Raw genomic sequence first — 24,088 nt, forward strand, 5'->3', positions numbered from 1 at the left:
GTCCTGCACGTTCCCGTTCCTGAGCAGCCTTCTACTTCTAGAGAGCCTCGGTCCACTCCAGGTACTGAGCCATGGGTTGCCCCTGCCGACGCCCGGCCTCTCAGCCGCCCTCCTAAGTGGCCTCGCCTACAGGGTCGTCCTCCAGAGCAGCCCCACTCATCTGCCCCGAGGTTGGGTCGACCCCCCGTGCGGAAGGCTCCCCGGCCTGGTCCCCTGGTTGCCCTTACAAAAGACTCGACTTACCTGCCCTGTTTGCTTGGGCAGGGTTCCAGCTCCCCGGCCGTCCACCTGATGGGTGCTTTGATCCCTTTGCACACCTCTGGACCCTCTCCCTGCTCAGTTCATTCCCTCTGGTTTCCCTAGCCTGCTCATCCTAGTGGGATGTCTGGGAGCTGTCCCATGGGGGGGGGGAGACAGAGGGGGGGTCCCTCTGTCTGCCTGTATCTGGTTTCACATCCCTGCCACTGCACACCTGTCACCAGTCAATCTCACCACCTGTCTTCAACTTCCTCGTCACTCCAATGGTATTTAACCGGGTCCCCATTCACCATGTCGGTGTCAGATCATTGTGTGTTTGTTTGTGTGGGTCTCTGTGTCTCTTGAACTCTCTCTCCTGTCGACGGTCCTGATTCCCTGCCTGTTTCCTGTTCCTGATTCCCTGTGTGTTCCTGGACCCCAATTCCCTGTCTGTCCCTGGACCCTGATTCTTTGCCTGTCACCACATTAAACCTTGCAACTACTCCCAAAACCGTTTTGTGTCCTGTATTTGGGTTCACCTGACCGTATCCCTAACAGAATTAGGAGAATATTAAAAAATATTTAATTGGTCTAATCTGTAATACAACTTTACTGAATTCAGTATTATTAAGTTCCACACGTGTGCAATTATATACGTGCAATAACATTATTACACTGTACATACTGTAATAAGCTAGTTATTGCATAGTAATAATTCATATTTCTAATTTATATCCCATATATAACAATAATTTATAGTGTGCAAAGTATTATCCTTTATTTATTAGTTTTTTTATCTGTTTTTATCTATTTATTTATTAGTTTGAATCGTGCTGTCACAAAAACCTTGTGGTTGAAGTTTCATCCAAGAACAGACACACACAGAGCAGATATTAGCAAAAAAAACGACCACATTTTGAGTGATTTTAAAACCAACCTGGCTAAAACTATCAGAAACATATACTTCAGAGTAATCTAGAAATGGTGTCGCGTAAACCTTTATGTTACAAGGATATCGTGGTTTAAATCTCATCCAAATCGATCCACATACGGAAAAGATATTAATGAAAAACCAAACAACTTTGACCTGAAATATTCATTTGGTCTCTTCACTTCACACGTCTTGTTCGAAAATGAACAAGATGAGATTAACAGTAAGATGCTTTATGACGTCATCATCTTATTGACTATAAATGTACAGATTCCAATTGAGAATGTCCAGTTGGACCGTGTCCATTGGGCAGCAAGGAATCGGTCAGTCTGTAGTCTTTAGAATTTACCGAACTATCGATTTACGTGTGTAGTTGCAGTATATAGCTTCTTACCTGGCAAATGTCTGCAGATCTGTTCGATTGATATTTTGAATCCGTGGTCCACATTACTTTGCTGGATTAATTTAAAAAATAATAGAAAATAATCCTTGAAATGTCATCTCAGCATCCCTCAAAAATACTGTAATGTGCGACTCAGTGATGAGTTCCGAAATCCAATGGGATAGAAGCTGTCCAATGGTTATGACCCACAGAAATATCACAGCGTTTGTCGTATTTCATGGAAATGGAATTTAATGAAAATGTAATCCAACTAAAAAACTGAACCCAACTTTACTAAACAAATTATACTGCTTTCATAAATTAACGTAAATAAGTCAGAATTGACGTATATGACACGTCACAGAGACTCTGGATGTACTTCAATCTAGCAAGCTAAGTTTTAACAATGACGACATTTAGTTTCAAATAAAAAATGTAATTTTTGGTAATAGACGTCATGTATTAACATTGTCCTATAACTACACTTAACAAACTGTAATGAAAAGCCACAGAGTGTTTGTGATCTTGAGTAATTATTCCATCCTAATTCTAATTGTAAATTAATGTTAAAGTTACATAAATGTTATCTGCATTACAATATAGACAAATAATCTATTAAACTGGGTTTTACAATTGAACATTACGAACATAAAAAGTACAATAGAGTAGTACCTACAAATAAAATGAATTTATTTTTATTGTTATGAAAAGTAATTACAAAAGTTTGTTTTGTTCTTCTTACAGAGGCTGAAAAATAGCCAAAAATTCAAGATAATACAGAAGCCATTGCCCAAAAATCCAGTTGTCAATGTCACAATATTAGCACTAATGATGCAGTGAAACATAACGTGGATGTTATAGTACCTATTACAATGTCAGTCATGCAACGTTAGCTGGTTAAATCCAAAATGACCAACAAACATTTCCGCCCTCAAACGATAGTATATCACAGGTGGCTACTTCTGTGTCAGGTACACCAACAACAGTCTGGTGACTGACATAACCAAGTTTGAGAAAATGGTAAAAAAAAAGAAAATGAAGGTGAATCATTTCTTTATTTAGCTTTTTACGATGGCTTAGTTTATGTACCAGATACATGAAAAATATCAAGCTGTCATTATAAAAATTCACTTTCTAAACATTGTTTTCTTTCGTTAAAAAACTACATATAACACAATGTTGATAAACACTTTATTTTGACAATTTTATACAATTTGTCTATTTCTTATTGATTACATTTTCTTAAGATTGCCATTTTAATAAGATTTATTCATTATTTGAGATGTGATCTTTATAAATACTGTGATATTTGTTTACCTTTTTTGTCCAGCTTTTTGGACAGCTGTTTAATAAAACAATTATCTGCCTTTTTTTTGTCATTTGTTGTACTAATTTACTTATTAATCTATTTTGCACTTTGCACTTCCAAACAATATCAAAACTATAAACTGCATTTTGGAACACTTATTTATAACTGACCTTTTTCTTCACCTTCATACATAATGCCATAAACGTTAGATTCATGAAATTACATGGACGTAACTACATTATGTTTACATGTGGAGGTCAGTGTGAAGGTCAGTTACAAAATCCAAAAAAAATATTCTATGTATGTAATTACATAACTTAAGTCCACGATGTTTGATATTTATACATTAAGTTAATTGTGATGCATTGCACAAAATTATCAAGAAAACTCTAATACCTACCTTCAAATATGTTGGACCCCTTGTATTGCTGCCTGCAGCTATATATTTATTTATTATAATTTTTATTATCAATTGTTTTGGACTGTTAAGCTTTTTTTGTTTTTTGTAAATGCTAACAGTCTGCAGTGTAACGCACCATACCTCTCCAGAATAAATTCCCTGTATATGTGAGTGTAACCTGTCGGAATAAACTGTTTCTGATCAACTGGTCTATTTTCTGAAACATCCGGTACCCATATTACGGAGCTCTACAGACAGATAATAATATATACTTAAATGTTTATTTTTTTAAATTGTCATGTAGGCAGTCATATATTGGTGATGTATTTAAAATATATTGTTTCCGCCAAACATGCACATTTATTTAGGAATGGAGATAAAATTTGTGCAGAATTATGCAGATGCATGATGTTTTTTATCATTGACCACAGTGGTCAAAGGGCAAAGTAATTCTGCATTATATAATATAATATATAATATAATTCTGTAAGGATTAAATGATGGGTAAATGATAGGTTTGCTATTTTTAAACCCAGGCCTTATTAAGAATTTTGTTCCCATCATTTTTAAGTGTTCATTGCACAAACTCGACCTTAAAATCTATAATGTTTTACAGCTGAGAAACCTACCGCTTTGCTGCAGCTTCTCACTGTGCTTAAATCTGGAACCTGTTGTGCAACTTCCTAATGTGAACCTACTGTGGCAAACCTTAGGCATTGCCTTTACAAGTAATGAATGACAGTGTAAAATGTGATATTACTGCTCTTCAAAACATGTTTAAAAAATACGCTAACAAATATGGCGTGATTGTGAGTCTTCTGTTTTTGAAATTGTAACTTTGAGGCTTAGAGAAATAGTTCCCATTTTTTTTTATCACATTTTTGCAGCAATGCAGTCTTTTCTCCATACTGGACATACACTCCATATTAGGGATGGCTCGATACCGATGCCACAACCTTATGTATCTGCATATTCCGACACCGATCTTTTTCCCATTTACATTTGTCTGGGTGCACTTTGTTTAACCTAGCCATCTTAAACACATAATGCTCAAACTGTGAAACAAATATTCTACGCTGGGCACATGCTGCTACGTGTATGGGCACTTGGCACTCACGCCAGTGGGGCGGGCCTCCCCCTTGTGCGAGGCATGGCTGGGCTGGGCCCGCCCCACGGGCAGGACCCCCAAACATTATTACATTACATTGCATTGCATTGCATTGCATTTAGCAGACGCTTTTATCCAAAGCGACTTACAATTTTTCAAACACCGGCGGACGCAGCCATCAGAAGCAATTAGGGGTTAAGTGTCTTGCTCAAGGACACTACAGCATGCTAGCAGGAGGAGCCTGGGATCGAACCAGCAACCTTTAGATTAGTAGACGACCAGCTCTACCTCCTGAACTACCATCCCCCCACACACATGATAAATAGTTCTCCAAAGAGGGGGATTGGTGGTGGTTCTCTAGAACCAAAAACTGTGCTCTTGTCATCCTACAGGTCATCCACAGGACAGAATTATTGCAGCAGTTCTTGATGATTTAAGAATTAATAAAGAGTTGCATTGCAGGTTGAGAACTTGAACTCCACTTGCAGACTAACTCTGTCCTGGATGCAATGGCATTCAAATACTCTGTGTTGAATGCTGTACTGACAGCACAGGTAAAACAAAAAAAAAAGAAAAGAAACAAATATTCTACATCCCTAAAGGAAAAACAGGAACATATGCGACTTCCACTGTTGCTCTAAACAAACAATGCTGCTGTTCTAAACACACAATGCATTTGCCGGCCACAAAGACATTGGTCTGTCAATCAATTAAACAAGTCCAATGTAGAATTTCCATTTAAATGCTGTGTCTTTTTCACAATTATGAATAATATGGTATAATATTTGTTATTTGTTATAGGCATAATAATTAATATCAGCAAATAGTGTAATATTTAAACACTGACTTTTTTCATTTCTATGGTCTTTCCTTTATATCTAAAGCACTTTTAATTCTCTCTCTCTTTCTCTCTCTCTGAGTGTATGGGGGCCTGAGCGAGCGGAGCGTGTGAGCGTGTGTCTTTCAAACTTTTTTTTTCTCAATCTTTCTTTGTGTTTCAAATTGATTTTGGTGACGGGTATTGTTTTTAATTAGTAGTAGTGTGTAGATACAGCGGGTGGGGTGTAAGTCCGCAGCGATTACAGACTTCACCAGGTTGACACGGAAGCACATCTCCGCTGCTCTCCCGTTTTCCGTGGAGGAACCGCAGATCACTCAAAGTTTGGTTTAGCATTTACATGGTAGTTTAGGCTAATGGATCTGATCGGATTATACATTTTTCCCCCGATATCCGATCCAGTGATTTTGACCAGTATCGGATCGGCGCATCCCTACTCCATAAACCCATCCACCCATCAGGGGTTCTATGCAAGTAATGGGGGACAAATCCACAATGCGTCCAGTGCAAAAACCCACTCCATATATCAGGTAAAACTAAATTTCACAGCTGTCTGACTTCGCAAGTGGAGGAGTGGAGGAGTTATTTAAAAAAAAAAAATATATATATATATATATATATATACTTATATATGCCACAAGGTCCTGGAGGCATGGAAGTAATTTAGCAATTAAAGCTAATACTTTTTTTTTAAATAACTCATAGAATTTGCAAAGTCTTACTGTCGTGGTATCCTTATTAGTTTTGTATGAAATATGGAGTGAGTTTTTGCACTGAATGCAGATCGTTGAATGGACCACCACCAATTGCACTGAACTTTTCGCTTTAAACACTTGCCCCATTGGACTACATTTAAGCACAGTGAAAAGCTGCAGCAGAACGGTACAGTTGTTGATAGTGAAGCATGCAATGAAGTGCCGTGGATATGTAATGCCACCCTTGCAATTTGCATTATGTCATGAATTAAATGAAGGCAGAGTTAAGATTAAGTAGCATGCACATATATCACACAAAGAAAGAAACACTTTAGAAGACATGTTTATTATCAGTATTTCCACAAATTATACTATGTGCCCAGCACATACAATTTGGCATTTAGCAGGGCCTGTATAAAACTACAGGACCACTAATAAAAAAAGGTACAAGGTAATAAAAGGCACACAAGGATCAAGATCACAGACCAAGACAGAAAATATCTCCACTTTTCCAACAAATCCCTGATCCTTCCTTTATTGTAAATGTCCATACAGTGGACGAGCTCCACGGGAGAGCATCGCCTAGAGCTACAATTAACACTTTCAGGGACTGTGGAAAAAAAGGTATAGCTGTTCTAAAACAGGTTCAAATGTAAAAAACATGACCTCGGCCACTATAGGGTGATATTCTCCGCGAATAAACATGTATATAACATTTGTTTTCACAGAATCTAATAGAAAAGGCAAATGAGTATAGCTGATGCAGAAGCCTATAGGTCTTGGTTCGGTGATGGCAATCAGGGAGGGTTTTTTTGCCCGGTGGCTCCTCCATTGTGCCCCGGTCATGCAAAGCAGCGGTACTGGAAAACAGCTTACTCCAGCTGTGGCAGGCGACAACCATTTATATTATTGTTCGCCCACGTTACTTTTGGACCCCAGATTCTGACATGCAGCTGAGCTGGACAATACCACAGCCTTGATCAGTCAGTATCGTCCGATCGATTCGTTTGCGGGAATTTTAAAATTTTCATTTCAAGGGGGGAAGGGGGGTATCTTTGTCATGAGCCACTGTGCTGCATGTTGGCTTGAGATTTGTTTGAGCTTTTTGCAAACTTACTTAAAGCCAGTAAGTTTAGGCTAGGAGCCACACAGATGCATCAGGTTTTCTACTCATGGCACTCTTGCCTTTTTTTCTATTTTTTTACTTACAAAACAAAATTGTGAATATAAAATCTGGCCTATAGCTGCAGTTTATGAGGCGGTTACAGCATGCCACCGAGGCGTGGAATGTTGAAACGGAGGTTTAAACCTTTTTAAGTTTTTGAACCTCTGAGACCAGGGGCGAACAGGAAAATAAATCATTGCGCGAGAAAAAAACCTGCATAAGATGAAGCACAGCAGCCCTCGTGTGGGGTGTATTCCCGGTTGATCCCACTGCACCGAAGCAAGCCAATCAAACACAAACGGTGTCTTCCAGGTCTGTCGGCCTACACTAAAAAAACGCTATATCACCACTACACTCATGACTCCTACCCACCCACCCGAAGCGCTTGACAGGAATACCAGCACCTTCGGTTACTTAGAGGATATATTTACAAAATATAGAGAAAAAATATAAGGTTACTTGCCCCCAGCATATAGTACAGTTCAACAGCTGTCTGTAAATGTTTCTCTCATGATTATGCTTTCTAAAAGTAAATCATAGGGCTAAGATAGCCGGAACGTGACAAGGTGCAACTAGGACAACATGGCAACAGAGCCGGGCTGGAGTCAGTTGCTTGAAAATCCAGAGGGACAGAACTGGAGGGAAAACAAACCGGCTGAAAAGACGGCAATAAAAGGCTCACAACTCTCTGCTTAAGCGTGAAGACAGAATATTCTCTTTGGTACAGTATGAATCGTTCCAAAACAGCTTCAGCTCTGCATTAACTGTCCCACAACTTAATCACACCTCACACCTTTGAGGCATGTTCATTTCTCTTCTTCCAAGTTCCAATCAGTAAGGCTAAGGTGAGCTAGTTATCACGCAACATTTCCCGGTAACAACAAACAGGTTTTTGTTACACAGCCTTTTAACTCTGTGACTTTGTCCTTAAAACAACTGCAACTCTGAGCTTCTATCAAATTCATCTATCAAAGTATTGCAGTTTCAGTCTTGTGGATCTGACTGAGATTGATGGATGAAAAGTTCAGAGTTCACCCTCCAGGCACAGCTAAAAACAGACCAGTGGAGCCCCCACCCACACACACACACACACACACACACATACAGAGAGAGAGAGAGAGAGAGAGAGAGAGAGATATGCACACACAACCAGACTCTTTCAGTTCTCAATCCTCTATCACTCCCTTTCTCTCTCTTATCGTCAGTATCCCTTTGTCTCTCACCCTCCCTCTATATAAAACAGCAATTGATGCTACTTCTGAAAAAAAAGACCTGATGGCTTTCTTTACTCTTAATTTTTGGCTTGTTTGCGCATACATTTGGCTTAAGACTCAAAATATATTTTCCGTGGTGAACGCCCAATGTCGCAAAAACCAAGTCATCAGTGCAACGCGACCAATTATCAAAAAAAAATAGGATTTCACTCATCCAATCTTGCGCTAGCAGCAGCGAACAATATAAATAAATCAAGAAAACATGATAAATGAAGGAGTTAATTTCTGACCTTGTTCAACCTGCTTTATCCACAAAGCACCTTACTTAAAAAAGATTCTTAAACATTGAACAATATAAAAATAAGTAATCCATAAATTAAAAAAAGAGCCTCATACAAAAGAATGAAGTCAACCATAAATTAAAAAAAGAGATTCATACAAACTCAAAGATAATAATAACAATAAAAAAATATGTAAAAAAAAAAAAAGGATACACATGGGTGTTTACGCAATATGTGCCTGGTGTGTGTGTGTGAGTATATATATATATATATATATATATATATATATATATATATATATATATATATATATATATATATATATATATACATACACACACACACACACACACACACACACACACACACACACCAAACAGCCACAACATTAAAATCACCACTAATATCTACTAATATTGTGTAGCTCCCACTCGTGCCACCAAAACTGCTCTGACCTGTCAAGGCATGGCCTCCACAAGAACTCTGTCCTTGTGGAGGCCAGTTGTCCTGTGTTATCTGGCACTAAGACGTTAGCAGCAGATCTTACAAGGATTGGACTTGTAGTTTCAGCACATCCCTCCATCCAGACGCTGACGTGTCCATTGTAGTCGCTTTCAGTGGTGGACAAGGGTCAGCATGGCACTCTGACTGGTTTGTGGCTACGCAGCCCCATATTCAGCAAGCTGTGATGCACTGTGTGTTCTGACACCTTTCTATCATATCACTTTTTTTTCCAATTTGTGCTACAGTAGCTCTTCTGTGGGATCAGACCAGACGGGCTACCCTTCGAGTCCCAGCCGCATCAATGGCCATGGATCAATGGCCTTGGACCACTTTTGATAGGTACTAACCACTGCATACTGGGAACCCCCCACAAGTCCTTTCGTTTTGGAGATGCTCTGTCCCAGTTGTCTAGCCATCACAATTTGTCTCTTGTCGAAGTCACTCAGATCATTACGCTTGCCCATTTTCCCTGCTTCCAACTAGGGCTGAAGGATTAATCAAATTCAAACTCACATCACATTTAATAGGAAGCAATTTTCAAATCGCAAAGGCTCTGATTAAAAGTTTAAAAAAGTTTTTTTATGTTACAGAATCTAACCAATAGGGCTGTCCAGGGCTAGCTCTTCCTAATTACGAGATAGGCGGCTGCCTAGAGCGCCATCCTGAGGGGGGGCGCGGAGAGTGAGCGATCTGTGTCGCACTCCGACTGTCCCAAAGATGCGCGTGACAACGTGCCATAACAGTGTGTTTTTATTTTTACGTCTCCTTTTGGAACGGACCTGTGCGTAACGTGAACACTTCTCCGTGACACTGTTATCATCCCCGCCTATCGCGATTGCTTCAACCGAACCTCAGCGCTGCCCCCGGTGAGACCCGGTGCTCCGGCCCGGGCCGCGGTGTGCTATGCGGGGTGTGTGCTGCTGGCAGAGCCCGGAACACCTGTGGAGTCCGGACAGAGCCTCTTCCAGAACACTACGCCTTTTTGTATTTTTTACCTTTTTTTAATTGAATGAGCACAAAGATGTACCTGAGCACATGGAGTGGCGCTCCGTGTATGTGGAGATTTTTATATAAAAATAATAAATTTCTGCTAAAACACTACACATTTTTCGAATGTTAATTTTCAGATTCGAACAATTACAAGGCTTGAAGTTAAATAAATCAGTTAATATTAAAAAAAAATCGCAATTTGATTTTTTTCCCAAATCGTTCAGCCCTACTTCCAACATATAAACTTAAAGAACTGACTGTTGACTTGTTGCTTTATATATGCCACCCCTTGACAGGTGTCATTGTAACGAGATGAGTGATTACAATCACTTCACCTGTCAGTGGTTTTAATGTTGTGGCTGGTCGATGTATATGTTTATATATATACATGATTTGGGGGGGATGGGGGGAGGGTGCATCATGCGAAAACCCCACCCCCTATTAAACCCACACCTTCAGCGGGGGGTGAAAGTCTATTTATGGAACCACTCAGATCCTCGGCAAGAAATGCGTCACCGTCATGGCGGGGGACGCTCGGTTTCCCCGCTTCGTCCTGCCGCTGCGGCTCAGGCCGATGTACATGCCCGGCTGGAGCGCCGACTCGTAGGCGTTGTAGTTGTTCGCAAGGAGCCTCTCGCGGAATTTGCACTCGCTGTTGTACTGCATCTGTGGGGCGGATGGATAATGGATGACCAGAAACAAAAATCCGGTTGCATATTGTACTGTACAGATGTGTCGGGTTTTCATGCCACAGAGTTGAGCGTAAATTCAGTAATTGTACGCGAACACTCACAGATCCGTACAACTTCCCCCGGCGGTTCATGGCCACGAACAGCCTGCTGCGGACACCGAAGAGAGTAACGACGCCCCTGTCCACCGGAGAGATCTCCAGAAGACCTAAGGAGAATAAGAAACAATTCAATAGGCCTAATAATAATAATAATAATAATAATAATAATAATAAGCCATTTGATGATCTATGAACTCCGTGGCACCGATACTGATAGCATGTGTTCTTACTGAAGGTTTAATAGTTGAACTGAGATTTGATATAATCTAATTGGTGGTTATTAATTAAATCTCATGCCGACGATTTAAGTCAGCGACTGCGCACGTCTTTAAAATCGTAATCCAAACAATTATTTTGTTCAAAAAGCCCATATTTGATATTGAATTTAGAGGCATTTTATAAGAAAAAGGCACCCAATGTATTTATGTATGTCCTCTTCTATATGCCGTCCCGCTTGTTGGTGGTAGGGTCCGCCTTTCCTGACAAGAGTGCTTGCACAGTAAATCTGATTAAACAGTGTTGCTAGTTTTGGTAAGTAAACTGGGGATATGGACGAACATTCACACAAATCAGCGCACTCGGAAGGAAAAAAATTACCCTTCACCTCAAGTGACAAAGAAGAAAATTTGAATAAATCTATTTGAAGAAGACATTTTTGCCATGAAGTTAGAATGTTAGGGGAAAATAGTTGCCGTTTTGTATGGAGTTCTGGGATTTGTACTGGTGCCTAATCCACCCAACACACGGATTATGGATGATTTTTATGGTTCCTGAAGGGATTCTGTGTCACGTATTCCCCCCAATCCCCTAGGTCGTCTCTCAAAACAGTGCCAAAAGAACAAATGCGCGTAATAGTTTACGCACGCAAACGCCACTCGCACAGACCTTGAAAACACGCGTGTTAGGGATTACATTTGACAAGTTCGGGAAATAGATGTTTGTTATTCTCCGCGTGTGTCCCGAACTGTCGGAGGGTTATGACTTTGTCTGGAGCAGGATATGAATTATCCGGAGAGGTTAATCTGCCTTCAACAGATGGATCTATCTGCTGTCCTAACTTTAGGAGCTGGCTGGCCCGCTGTCCTGGACCACAGATCTCTGGTTACCTAGACAAGCACTGTGGAAAGCACCCACCCACCCACGCCACCCACCCACGCCACGCCACGCCACGCCACACCACATCACACCACGCTTCTCTTCCACGCCATGGGGAAAACTTCCAGATGTTTTCGAATTTTTTTCTGGGGGCACAATATGGTATTCTGTCGTGATGCGAGAGATATGGATATAAATTAGATTTCCCTTACGAATATAAAAATTAGACAATTCCGTTTTTAGGGGGGTATTTATGGATATTAAGTTGTGCGTTTTACTTGTGATTATCTGGATACTGACACATCCAAACAGAAAGTACCTCATAAGGTAAAACAAAAAAATATATATAATAATTATAACAGATCAACTTTTTCTATTTCTATTATAATGGGTTTTTTAATAAAAGGTGTCCAGAACTTTGACATGTACTCCAATAATCAAACTGATTGGCTATTCTGACTTAGTTGGCATCTGTCATAAAGCTGTTCTCCAAATGAAGTTGTATTAGTGAGTCAATAGATTAGCAAATCGTCAATTTCATGTATACTCACTATAACGATTTTCGTTGTGCACCCCCGTTATCCTGCCATCGGGTAAAACCTGAATATGAAAGCCGATGCCAACATTGCAGTACAGGCGCCGCAATCTTTTAATGCCCAGGAGGTAGTCGCTGTCCCGGTTTATCTCGCGGTTTTCCCCGGGGATGCGCGCCAGGGACCGGGAATAGATCGTCTCCCAGCGCCGTACCGCAGTGCCGTTCGCACCGCCGGCGAGCGCGAAGGGCGCGCACCGCGCAAGGCTGGTGGTCAGACCCAGGACCAGGACAGTCAACAGGACCGACTGGGAGCCCATCCTGAGCCGCCCCAGACAGCGCCAAAGTGTCCGTCGGGATACTCGAGGGTCCTAAAAATATCCAACCGACGTAGGCCTCTTTGCGCTGAACTCCGGATAGGAAAAACATAGGAACGGGAGATACCAATGGAAGCGCGCATTCATTCCAAGACGCGAAAACACGCTTGGCTTTGTCGGGGCAACGTTGTAGCGACGTAAATTTCACGTCGAGCGCGAATGTTGTCCAAGCACTTCGACAATTCAAGCCCCGCGAGATGGAGGATCCGAGAACATCCGAAAAGGACTTGGAGGGCAGTGGTGAGTATTGACCGTCGGGCCTTAGCGCCGTTCAGCCATGAGCCATGCCACTTTACCCCTGCCGACTATATAAACATAAATAAATAAATAAATAAACACATTTGAAAAAAAAAAAAAAAAAAAAAAAAAAAAATATATATATATATATATATATATATATATATGCAGTGACATCACATCACACACAAGCCTACTGCATCACACAGCGAGTCCCGGGGAAGCACGACGGACGTCGGATTGTGTAACACAAGCAAATGACAAATGCCCGGTACAGAGAGAAAAAACCCCTCACATAATTTCAACAGTAGCAAGGCGTATTGAAATTGAATAATTTGTATTTAATGTTAAAAAATCCGAGTTTTAAAAAAAACTGAGATGGGATTGTTGTAGGCCTTTTCTTTCTGTACACCCCCCCCCCCGCCCACCCACCCATCATTATCAGAAGTGGAATATCATAATTGATGTATGGGAGGATGTAAAATAGGAAATGGCCGAGTTAACAGACTTTAGTGTCGAGACAGGAGACAGTTTCTATAAATGGACAATAACAGGAAAACAAACAAAGAAAGAACAAACAATTCAACGAATTGTAAGAAAAAAGATGAAGAAACAAACTTCTCTAAATTAAGACGTGGGGCGGAAAAGGGGGGGGGGGGTAATGTCCCGGGGTTCTTAAAGAAAACAATGGTAAAACGAAATAGAATGATAAGTAGATGGTGGCGCCCTGTGAGTATTGTCGTTCTGTAAAAAAAAATCCGCAGACTTAACAAACTAATCCTCAAATATATTCTAAATATAGATAAAAAAAAAATCGCTGTTTTGTCAAAGAAAAAATATCACAGTTTGAAATCAGATTCTCGGAAAAAAAATCAACGAATATATCAGTAGTCTAGAAGTCTCCAAAGTTTGCTTCTTTAAATAACTTTTTTTGTTAAAAAATAAACAAAATAGAATAAAAATCAAATATTGAACACGTGACTGGTGACGGACATAAAATACGGTTATCGAAGATCAACACATTATTTGTGCGTCCCGTGTGCGTGGACGGTGTGAAGAAGCGCTTGATCTCTTTTATAAATCCCCTTCGATTTCTGCGGGTGCGTCAACCTTGCGTCCCGTTGGTCACACACGCACGCTGCGCGCTTTCCGCCCGGACCATTTTCTCACCCCAACGTCCGGTTAATCCTCAAGACAGACCTAGCTGTTGTTTTGGATGCTCGTTGGATCTCCGGGAGAGACCCGCATAGGTCAGCCCCACCCGGCCGGCAAGGTACGCTGCATAGTGGCGACGACGGCTCCGGGACAACCGCACAGACTGGACCCTGGACGAGCCGAGCGCGTCTTTTCCGAGCACGTTGTCGAAGCTTGCGCCTCGCGTCGCGCCCTACGACAACTACATTAGGTTACAGGTTTTTATATTAATTCATTCCACTTTTAACAATAATTTGACTATAACAGTTTGATTAGTAACTGTACAACTACGAACGGAGAACTGGACGAATTTGTTGTAAATGCAGCAGTTTAGCTCAGTAAAATATACGTTTAAGACATCAAAATCCTAACATCAAGCGATTAGTGTTAGAGTGATATTGTATCGCGTATAGATTGAATTTGCCACCTATCTGGAATCGGACCATTGTTCTGTTACCTATTAAACCTATATCCATAGAATCTATACCTATAGATAGATATGGACTGAGAACAGTAGACCTATAGACTGGAAGTATAGGTTAATGCCGCTCTCCATGGTACTGTGCTGTGCGTGGTGCTGTGTGGATCTTCGTTATTTCCATAGAGCCTTCATTTGAATTATACAAATCAATGAAAATTCCCGTGGTATGCGATGTGCCGTTTAAGTTTTGCCTTTAATGAAACCAACGTATGGGAAAAGTCAATGAACATAGCCAAGTCTCAAGTATTTTCACAGCAACCGACCAACAGTCTCCAAGGGCTGTACCAACCCGTGCGCATTCAAGGACAATTTGTAGGCACCCCCCTTTTACCCTATAAGCCCACAGACAAGAAATAACAAACAATATAGCAACAACAACATGATGAAATAAGAGAAAGAAGAATGTGCGAGGGGTTCCCCATTTGCAGGAGGGTCTGCCTTTCGTTAAAGGCGATAGGCATATTATCGGAACTGCGATCTATTTATCATTCGTCATTAAATTGAAAACATAATTCTCTTTTCTCAGATACTGCAATAGACCACACTGAAAGTTCCAGTTGTGTTGGAGGTAGACACTATGTGCCTTGGTGGCGTATTCCAAGTCATAATCCATATATTCCATCCCCCAATATAACAACAAACAAAGAAAAAACAGGCAAACAAAATGTGATTACACCAGAACAACTTGTTTTCAGCCAACATTTTTCTGTACTCCTCCATAGTGAAATGTCGGCCTATCTTCTCATCCTTAAAATAAATCGAGGTTTTAAAATTAATGATGGCAAGCGTGTGGGCCTGTAGGGAATTAATTCATCCAACAAAAATTCTCTAAAAAGGCTACATTGAATAAAATGAGGAATTGGTCGGAAAATACATTGCGCAGAGAGCTTATTTACATTGAACTGACTGAACTGACTGATTGTGTGAAGTCAAAAATACTCTCAGAATAATAGGAAGTTTAATACTTCCAGGAATGTAAAGGAATGAACATTTTTAGTGTGGTGGGCCTCCCCCTTGTGCGGGGCTTGGGTGGCCGGGGGAGTCCTACCGGTTCGCCTGCGGGGTGGGCGGTTCGGGCGGGGTGTCGGTCTGTCGCAGTGGGTACGGGATCCGGACCTGCGGCCCGTGCCTGGCGCCGGCGGTTCGGGTTCTGTGCCTACGGCTGCGTCTTGTGCCTGCACCTGGGGGCTGGTTGTATGTGTGCGCCCCTGGGCTGGACGTGGGGGTTGCTCCACGGCCCTCTGGCTTCTCTGGGGGCCCGGGGGTCTTCTGTGGCCGCAGGGCAGGCAGACATAGGGTGTCCACAAGGCTGCGGAGTTCGGGGGGTTTCGGGACTCTTTCCGCTGCTTGGAGGCACCACGACATAATACCGAACTTCTACACCAGTACCACTGGGGATAAGTCATGTACACTCACCAGTGGACACACAAACACACACACACACACACACACACACACACACACACACACACACACACACACACACACACACACACACACACACACACACACACACACACACACACACACACTATGTTTATTTGTCTCACCCGTGTTGACTCTCCCCCTCTTGGAGTATTGATCAGTTGTTTATAGACCCAAACATGATAAATAGTTCTCCAAAGAGGGGGATTGGTGGTGGCTCTCCAGAACCAAAAACTGTGCTCTTGTCATTCTACAGGTCATCCACAGGACAGAGTTATTGCAGCAGTTCTTGATGATTTAAGAATAAATAAAGAGTTGCATTGCAGGTTGAGAATTTGAACTCCACTTGCAGACTAACTCTGTCCTCGATGCAATGGCATACAAATACTCTGTGTTGTACAATAAAGAGTATTTGTATGCACATGTATACATGTGCACACTGGCCATCAGCGCTAGGGTAAGTCTTTCTGCCTCTAGGGGGCAGTATCTGCAAGTATAGGAGGGGCCTTTGGCTCAACGAAAACTTTTGAGTCTGTCGCAGCTCCACAAATGCCAGTTTGACTCAAACCAACATGCATATTCTGATAGTCCAGCTTAACAAATGTATTTAGATTGATCGATAAACGGATAGATGGACCCGTCTGCCTGTCTATAGACAGACAGACAGACAGACAGACAGATACATACCTTGAAGTGGAAGCCTCTTATGAATTCTAGTTTATGTTGGTTTTCTTACACCATATAAACAACTTTTTAGAAATGAACAATAGGCTTGAGAAAGGATCTTGATTGGCAAAACATTTTTCACAGCAAACATTGCAATAGCAGTGAATCGAAACCTCCATTGATGATTCACACACCACTTCCATTGCATTTTCTATTCCATGAGATAACAGTATATAATTCATGTCCAAACTCTCTCCTGGGGGTTCCTTATCATCAACTCCCGACGTCCGTAGGAGATATCGTGAGTGAATGCCGTCTTATTGCCTGACCGATAGATCTTTCTCGGCCACATGCTTTAGCAGGGAGGGCGTTCTTTTTTTTTTGTCCCCTTTTTATTATTTTTGATCATGTAAAAGGTCTATTGTCATGTAAGGTCTATCATCTAAAATGATATTGGGAAGATAAAAATCACTAATAGGACAGGCAGGCAGACAAGAGGGGCCACAAGAGTCTATAACTTCTCTCATGCCCTGCATTCCTGTTAAGTAATAGACAAGTGTGGCCTTCATGACAAGCCATGGCAATACGCTACACTTTCTATGACACCGTTTCTACTTGAGTGAGAGCCTGACTGAACCATCCATCTTGTTTATCGCTTCCACAGCTTTGGTCGGTGTTAAAAAAAAAAAAAAAAAAAAGGGCCCAAAGTCTCAAGCGGCATTGCTTCTCAGGCCCCCCTCGGGAGGAGCTATTGTGAAAGCCAGGAAGGCTCCCCAACCCGCAGGTATAGAATGACAGGCTTTATATTAACCCTACCTATAGATGTTGGTCATACAGCTTCACAGGCTGAAGCTTATAGAGCATCAAATACTCAACATCCAAAAGGGGGAGGCTGTTGGTTTGATGTTTTTATATCTGCATCAACTTTCTTTGTCCACAACATTGCTGTAAAGAATGCCGTAATACATCGACACTGAGAATACAAACGAAAGAATGGGGATGAGAAGAATGGGGATAAATGTACATGTGGGTTTTTTTATATATATATATATATATATATATATATATATGTAGTAGCCTATATATAATATATGTATCATGATATATAAATGATATCTGTAAATATAAGCATAACTTATTTTTATTGTTGCCACCTGCTACAATAGCTGATTTCACACAGTACTCACTCTGTCTCCCATGAAGCTATGTTAATCAGAAGACAAAAAATATAGTCTTAAATTTTAGCCTTTGTGAACATGTTTAAAGAGCACTGAGCTATACCACGTGTATCTTCCTGAAACACAAGCTCAAGCATATGAAAATGTCCAGGTGATACTGAAAGACTTTCTCTGTAATTAATTACTTGTAGGAAAAACCTAAATTGACTGTGAAAACAAACAAAGAAATTATATGACCCAAAGGAGCAATAGACAACTTTTGTCATTTTTTATATGATTATGAAGTTAATGTTGATTGCACAGTGTAATGGCTATAGAATAATGACACCATCGGTGTTTAGATTGGTTCCCTATAATCCTCTATATCACTATAACTCATGGGAAAATTATAGATTTATGGCTGTGTGTCACAGGAAGTGAGTCAACCAATGCACAACCATTAGTGGAAATGGCGGACAGTGGAGCAATCTACTCCACGTAGATCATAAACCCTTCAATCTAAAAATGACTAATTGAAATTGGTTGAGAAATGTAAATGTTATAGTACTTTTTATCCAGAAAAACTGCAGCTCCCCTGTCTAGTTCATATACCCTTATTAGCCCCACAATGGAGAATTTTGCAATTTCTCTGCATTTACCCATCCTAGTATCTGATGTATCTAGGAGCAGTGTGCTGTCATGTAGAGGTGCTAGGGGGTAGAGCAGTTAGGGGGTCAAGTGTCTTGCTCAAGGACACATCAGCATGCTACCAGGAGGGGCCTGGGATTGAACAAGCAACCTTCTGCTTACTAGATGACTGATGGATTGATGGATATATATCTATGATTGTGCAACCAAAAAAATATAATAAAACTAAAATTGTGACAATTTCAATTTACCACTTCAGTGAACATGCTTCTTTCTTCTCTCTTATTTCCAAAGTGGTGTTGATCATTTCCACGGAGCGGGCTGAGCGATCATATAGTTATCGGGTTGCCTTTGTGACAGCAGCGCAAAAGCTGTCTATTTCCCCTTTAAAGGTAAATTATAAATTATAATATATCTGCTAAATTGTACTTAATGGACAAACCACATGGCAGTGTTTAGCAATAGCATTTACCTACATGGTTTAGGAAAGCTTACAGTAAGAGTCTGCCAATGCTTAAATTATAATGCCATTAAAAATAAAATCACTTTCTTAGTGTTTGAAAGAACAATGCTAGGCTGAAGGGGTCAAATGCAGCAAGCTGACAACAACTAGCATCGCTAGTATCATGCTGACGATACAACAGCGGATATTTAGGGTCCTCAGATGATGCTAACCATTCCAACTCTGTTATAGGGCACCAAAGCACAAAATGTATCGCTACGCTTGACATGTATGGTTTAAATATATATATAGAAATACAACGTTAAATGTCACAATCTGGCAAAGTAGTAAAAAAAAATACCCCAAAATATCTTGTGAATAAGGTCACTGAAGTCAGCCTCCCGAAAACTGCAAAACTAGTGTATTTTCAAACCTTGAAGAAAAATTTCCATGCTTCAGAAAAAAATATACTACCGAGAATTTGGGTTAACAAAGCCATTTTCATTAAATGGAAGGAACAGATTCAGCTTTCGGTTTTTGTTTATAGCCAGTGCCAATGTGTTTTTTAAATTGAACCAGAGATAGACAGGAGGTGAAAATATGATACACACAGCAACGTTGTTAAAGCTTTGGATTAAAGTTTCAATAATAACTTAGAAAGAAAAAACAAACACAGGCACCAAATAAATAGTCATATCATCAGTAAATATACAAAGTAGTTTTTGCAGTTTACACACAGTAGGACATCACATCATTGGTATGTCATAAAAATACGTCTGCCCGACAGATTTGAGTTCTATATTTTGAAAAAGTGCTTTGCTTTGTAATGACTGCTCTAATGTCCATTGTCCGTTCTTTTCGATAGGCAAACTTTTCTGTATATACGTATCCGTATGTTATTTTCTATGTCTTAATTAATTTTTTTGTGTTAATTTTTTTTCAACTTAGAAGCAACTGTAAGTGGAACACAACTATTGTGAGTGTAAGACCTAGACTTTAGTAAATGTGCCCCTTTGGCATCCTAGGATGGCTTTGCTCAACTATTCACTCCTTCTTCTTTAACTTGGCCCTGCAAGGCAGTGGCGGATGCCTTTTCCTCTATCGACTGGGCTTTGATCCAATCAATAGTCACCTTCGTAGCGTTGCTAGGTCATTGAGTATTTTGTTGCTCAAGCTAATTACTGTGAGCAGGGGTCCATCTTTGCCCTTCTCCTAGACCCATGGTGTGGTTTAGCTATTGGCGACAGGAAAAGCACTTATAAGTGTTCTAACAATGGTTTCCTTGCCTCAGTTGTCCTACTGTCTGTCCTGTCCCTTTTTAATAGGACGCCTGCCACGCCTGCGCTCTCTGCGTCCAGTGTGAGGGTGTGTGTGGTGGTGGCTGTGATGTGGTTCCACAGACAGTCCCTGGCTCTCCCTCAGCCGCTGAACCATCTCGTGGTCCTTGTTCCCCAACACCCGGGGCAGGAAGAGCGAGGCCTTGTCAGTGCTGCGGGTTTTGAAGCCCCGTCGTGGCCGACCCTTGCCGTTAATGGACACGTACCACTGGCGCTTGGCACTGGCACGGCGTTTGGTGCCCCCAGGAACAAACAGCGGAGGTTGCTCGGTGGAGTGGTGGCGGGACGCATAGGTGTTGTAGCCAAGCTCGTGGATGCGCTCCACAAACTCACATTCCTTGTTGAACACATCCTGGGGAAAATAATGGTATTTGCTATTGAATCTGATTGGCTGCACATAGTCTTTCTCAGGATCTCCAACTCAGACACACCAAATATTCTGGTACAAAAGGTTTTGGGGGATTTAAGATGAAAAAATTCCTGACTTCCGGATTTCAATTGTCATGCGATTACTCCATGGTCTTGTGAGCCCTTGTGAGGCTTATGTCTTTTAGTTGCTCTAGAGGGTGTTAAAGAAGATGTTAAAGCTGCCCTGAGTGTGATATATTTATCAACTCTTTTCACAGAGGTTCATTGAAATTCATGTTAAGAATAATAATAATAATAATACTTAAAAAAAGTAATAATGATAATAATAATAATAATATATATAATAAGATTCCACGTTGGTATGCCAGGGCACTAGTGACCACACATTTGTGTGTAGTTACCACACATTCTCTGTAAAACAAAAGGGTTGGTGCGGTACAAGGACAACAGGTGTGTGAGGTTGTGTATGTACCGAGGCATACAGGCGTCCTTTATCGTTCATGGCGAGGTATCGACCAGAGAATATGCCTTTAATGGCCACAACACCCACGTCTACCGCTGTGATCTCCATAATACCTGCAAAAAAAACAAAAAAAAAACCCGGAAACAATGATATAGGTGAGGTTCGGGGTTAATTACATTTCGAGGGAATATCATTGACTTATCACTGGCCGAGCAACAGCTAAATGTATCCAAATCCATCAAGAATCCATTGTGTTTGAGAATAGTTGTTGTTGCTGCTGATATTTGATCGCAATATAATTAACAACCGCAATATTGTTTTAATAATAATAAAATAATAATAATAATAATAATTAGTATTATTATTATTAGTAGTAGCAGTGGTAGTAGTAGTAATTTTAGTAACACTAATAGTAATAATAATGCTTGTGGAATTCGTTTATTATTTACTATTGAAAACATATCCACACATTTGCGCACCCATTATCCATTTGATATAATGGGTAAAATGGGTGCGTAGATTGGGTATTGCCAAATTGACAAAAACAGTTTGGGCGAGTAATTGAATAAACTACTCAACCCCCACGTCCCATTCAGGGTGTTTGTTTTCCGCGTTCTTAATCAGCCCTTTATTAGTCAAATAACTATACAGAGGTTTAAATGGGGGCTAATCGCCTCCGATTAAATAAGTACATCCGCTGCGATGCCGCCATTGTCGCCGCCTGCTTTTTAAAATGTTTACATTCTGCGACGGAAAACGAGAAACATCTGGCTGTTTGGCCGCACTAATCGAACCCATCATGCATGCGTCTGATAAGCACTTTGGTGAAACCGCGGGTGATCGATCATAGCGACACGATCCAATACTCATTTAAACTGAAAGTGAGGTGCTGACAGCTACACATCTCGAGTTATGAGTTACATTCAAAACTCCTTGAGGTGAGTTGGATTAAAAGACGTTCCATACGAACCGATGCATTGTTCTGTACCCCAAAGCATAATTTCCACCATTATCTTTGCGCACGATTAGTCAAATCGTGCACGCTGACCATACATACAGATTTCCACTGTTTCACCCTTGTAATTGCAGTTTGCTGTGATTTGTGTGTATAATATATATATATATATATATATATATATACACACATATATATATATATACACACACACACACACACACACACACACACACACACACACACACACACATATATATATATATATATATATATATATATATATATATATATATATATATATATATATATACACACATACATATATACATACATACATACACATATACATGTATACATACATACACACACACACACACACACACACACACACACACACACACACACACACACACACACACACACACACACACACACACACACACACACACACACACACACACACACACACACACACACACACGCATACATAAAACAGGACATCTGAGAGTATACACTCACTTAACGGATTGTTTTCCTCCAGCGATCCGTCTATTTTTCCGTTTGGGTGAATATGCAAGTGGTACTTGGTGGCGCAATAAAGTTTCCTGCGCCTCGGCGCTCCCCCGAGGTGTTCGTACACTCCGCCGCGCCCCCCCGCGTCCCTCCGCTTCCGGGGTTGGCAGGTCAGGCCCCGTGCACAAGGGCCCCGAGTCCCCCTGGACCGCGCGACCGCCACGTCCTGGTCGCTTGGCTCCAGCGCGCCCAGCAACAACAGCAGAGGAATTAGGAGCATCGTGGCATGATCGGGTAATGCGCGATTCTGGGGTGAAAACGGAGAGGCGTCTCTCGCGGTCCCATTCAACTACTTCGGTTGTTTGCCTTCCTCAATCGAGGGGCAAAACTCTGTGTAAAAAAAATAAATAAATTCTAGTTAAAATATCTTCCTTGCAAATATGAAAAGCTGCAGCAGGTCCAGCAGAGCCCCAGCGGATCAACTTGAACCCGCGCGGTGACAGAGGCGTGGATGCTTCGTGCGCTCTGGTGAGGTCCCGTTCCTCCCCAAAACCGAAGAGCGCTCTATAGTAAATCCCGCTCCGACTCCGACTAAAGAGCCTTTCGTGGGATTTCCACCGATCCCCAGTGTGTGCAGATATAAAAGAGGCTTGCGGTGACAATGGCTCCTGAACTCCGACCAATTGATACAAAGGAAAAGGGGGCTGGCGAAGGTATCAGCCCCGTGTGAAGTGAGAGACTGCCGGCGGTGGATAAAATTACACGGCGTTACACACTGCGGCTTTTACTGCGGAACACCGCATCACAAAGGGCCAACCATCCGAGCAGGCAGGTCCCTCCTCTGAACTCCCCTTTTGAAATATCACAGGGACCCAATTACGCGTCGCAAATTATACACCAAAGAGCGCAAAGACACACGTGCGCAAGTCCACAGTGTAACAGGTGAGGAGGATTTGGAGACGTCGGCCTACAAATAATAGTAAAAAAATAATAATAATAAAAAAAAATAATAATAAAAAAAAAAAAAATAATAATAATAATAATAATTACAACAAAAGTAGTGGATGTCTCGTAGTTTGATGTTCCTCAATAATCCGAAATGGTTTGACTATGGTGTATAGATGTGCTTCATTGAGGGTAAAAGACAACTTAAATGGCTGTATAGAATTCCTCTTTTTCTCGCGTACCCCAGTGATTGAATGACATCTGTAAGGCTCTAAATTCAACAAATAGGCCTTGAAATAGGCTGCCACCTAACCTTCCTTAATCGCTACCCCTTTCCTTGTGGGTTAAAAGCAAAAAATATAATAATAATAATAATAGGACGGCCCTCGACTGTTAATTTATCCG

General features: G+C 41.1%; 2 protein-coding genes across 2 annotated transcripts; both read right to left on the minus strand.

Annotated features, from left to right (window-relative positions):
* Nucleotides 1–10,543: 10,543 nt before the first annotated feature.
* On the minus strand, nucleotides 10,544–12,791 carry fgf4 (fibroblast growth factor 4; the record flags this gene model as incomplete). Its single annotated transcript, XM_079997920.1, has 3 exons — nucleotides 10,544–10,720; nucleotides 10,848–10,951; nucleotides 12,491–12,791. The coding sequence occupies 3 exons, from the start codon at nucleotides 12,789–12,791 to the stop codon at nucleotides 10,544–10,546; spliced, it is 582 nt and encodes a 193-aa protein (XP_079854046.1).
* A 7,603-nt stretch (nucleotides 12,792–20,394) lies between these two features.
* fgf3 (fibroblast growth factor 3) lies at nucleotides 20,395–23,018 on the minus strand (the record flags this gene model as incomplete). Its single annotated transcript, XM_079997360.1, has 3 exons — nucleotides 20,395–20,787; nucleotides 21,277–21,380; nucleotides 22,745–23,018. 3 exons carry the CDS (start codon nucleotides 23,016–23,018, stop codon nucleotides 20,395–20,397), a joined length of 771 nt encoding a protein of 256 aa, XP_079853486.1.
* Nucleotides 23,019–24,088: the final 1,070 nt, after the last annotated feature.

The sequence above is a fragment of the Zeus faber genome, assembly GCF_960531495.2.
Source record: "Zeus faber genome assembly, chromosome: 3".
In the NCBI taxonomy this organism is placed as follows: Eukaryota; Metazoa; Chordata; class Actinopteri; order Zeiformes; family Zeidae; genus Zeus; species Zeus faber.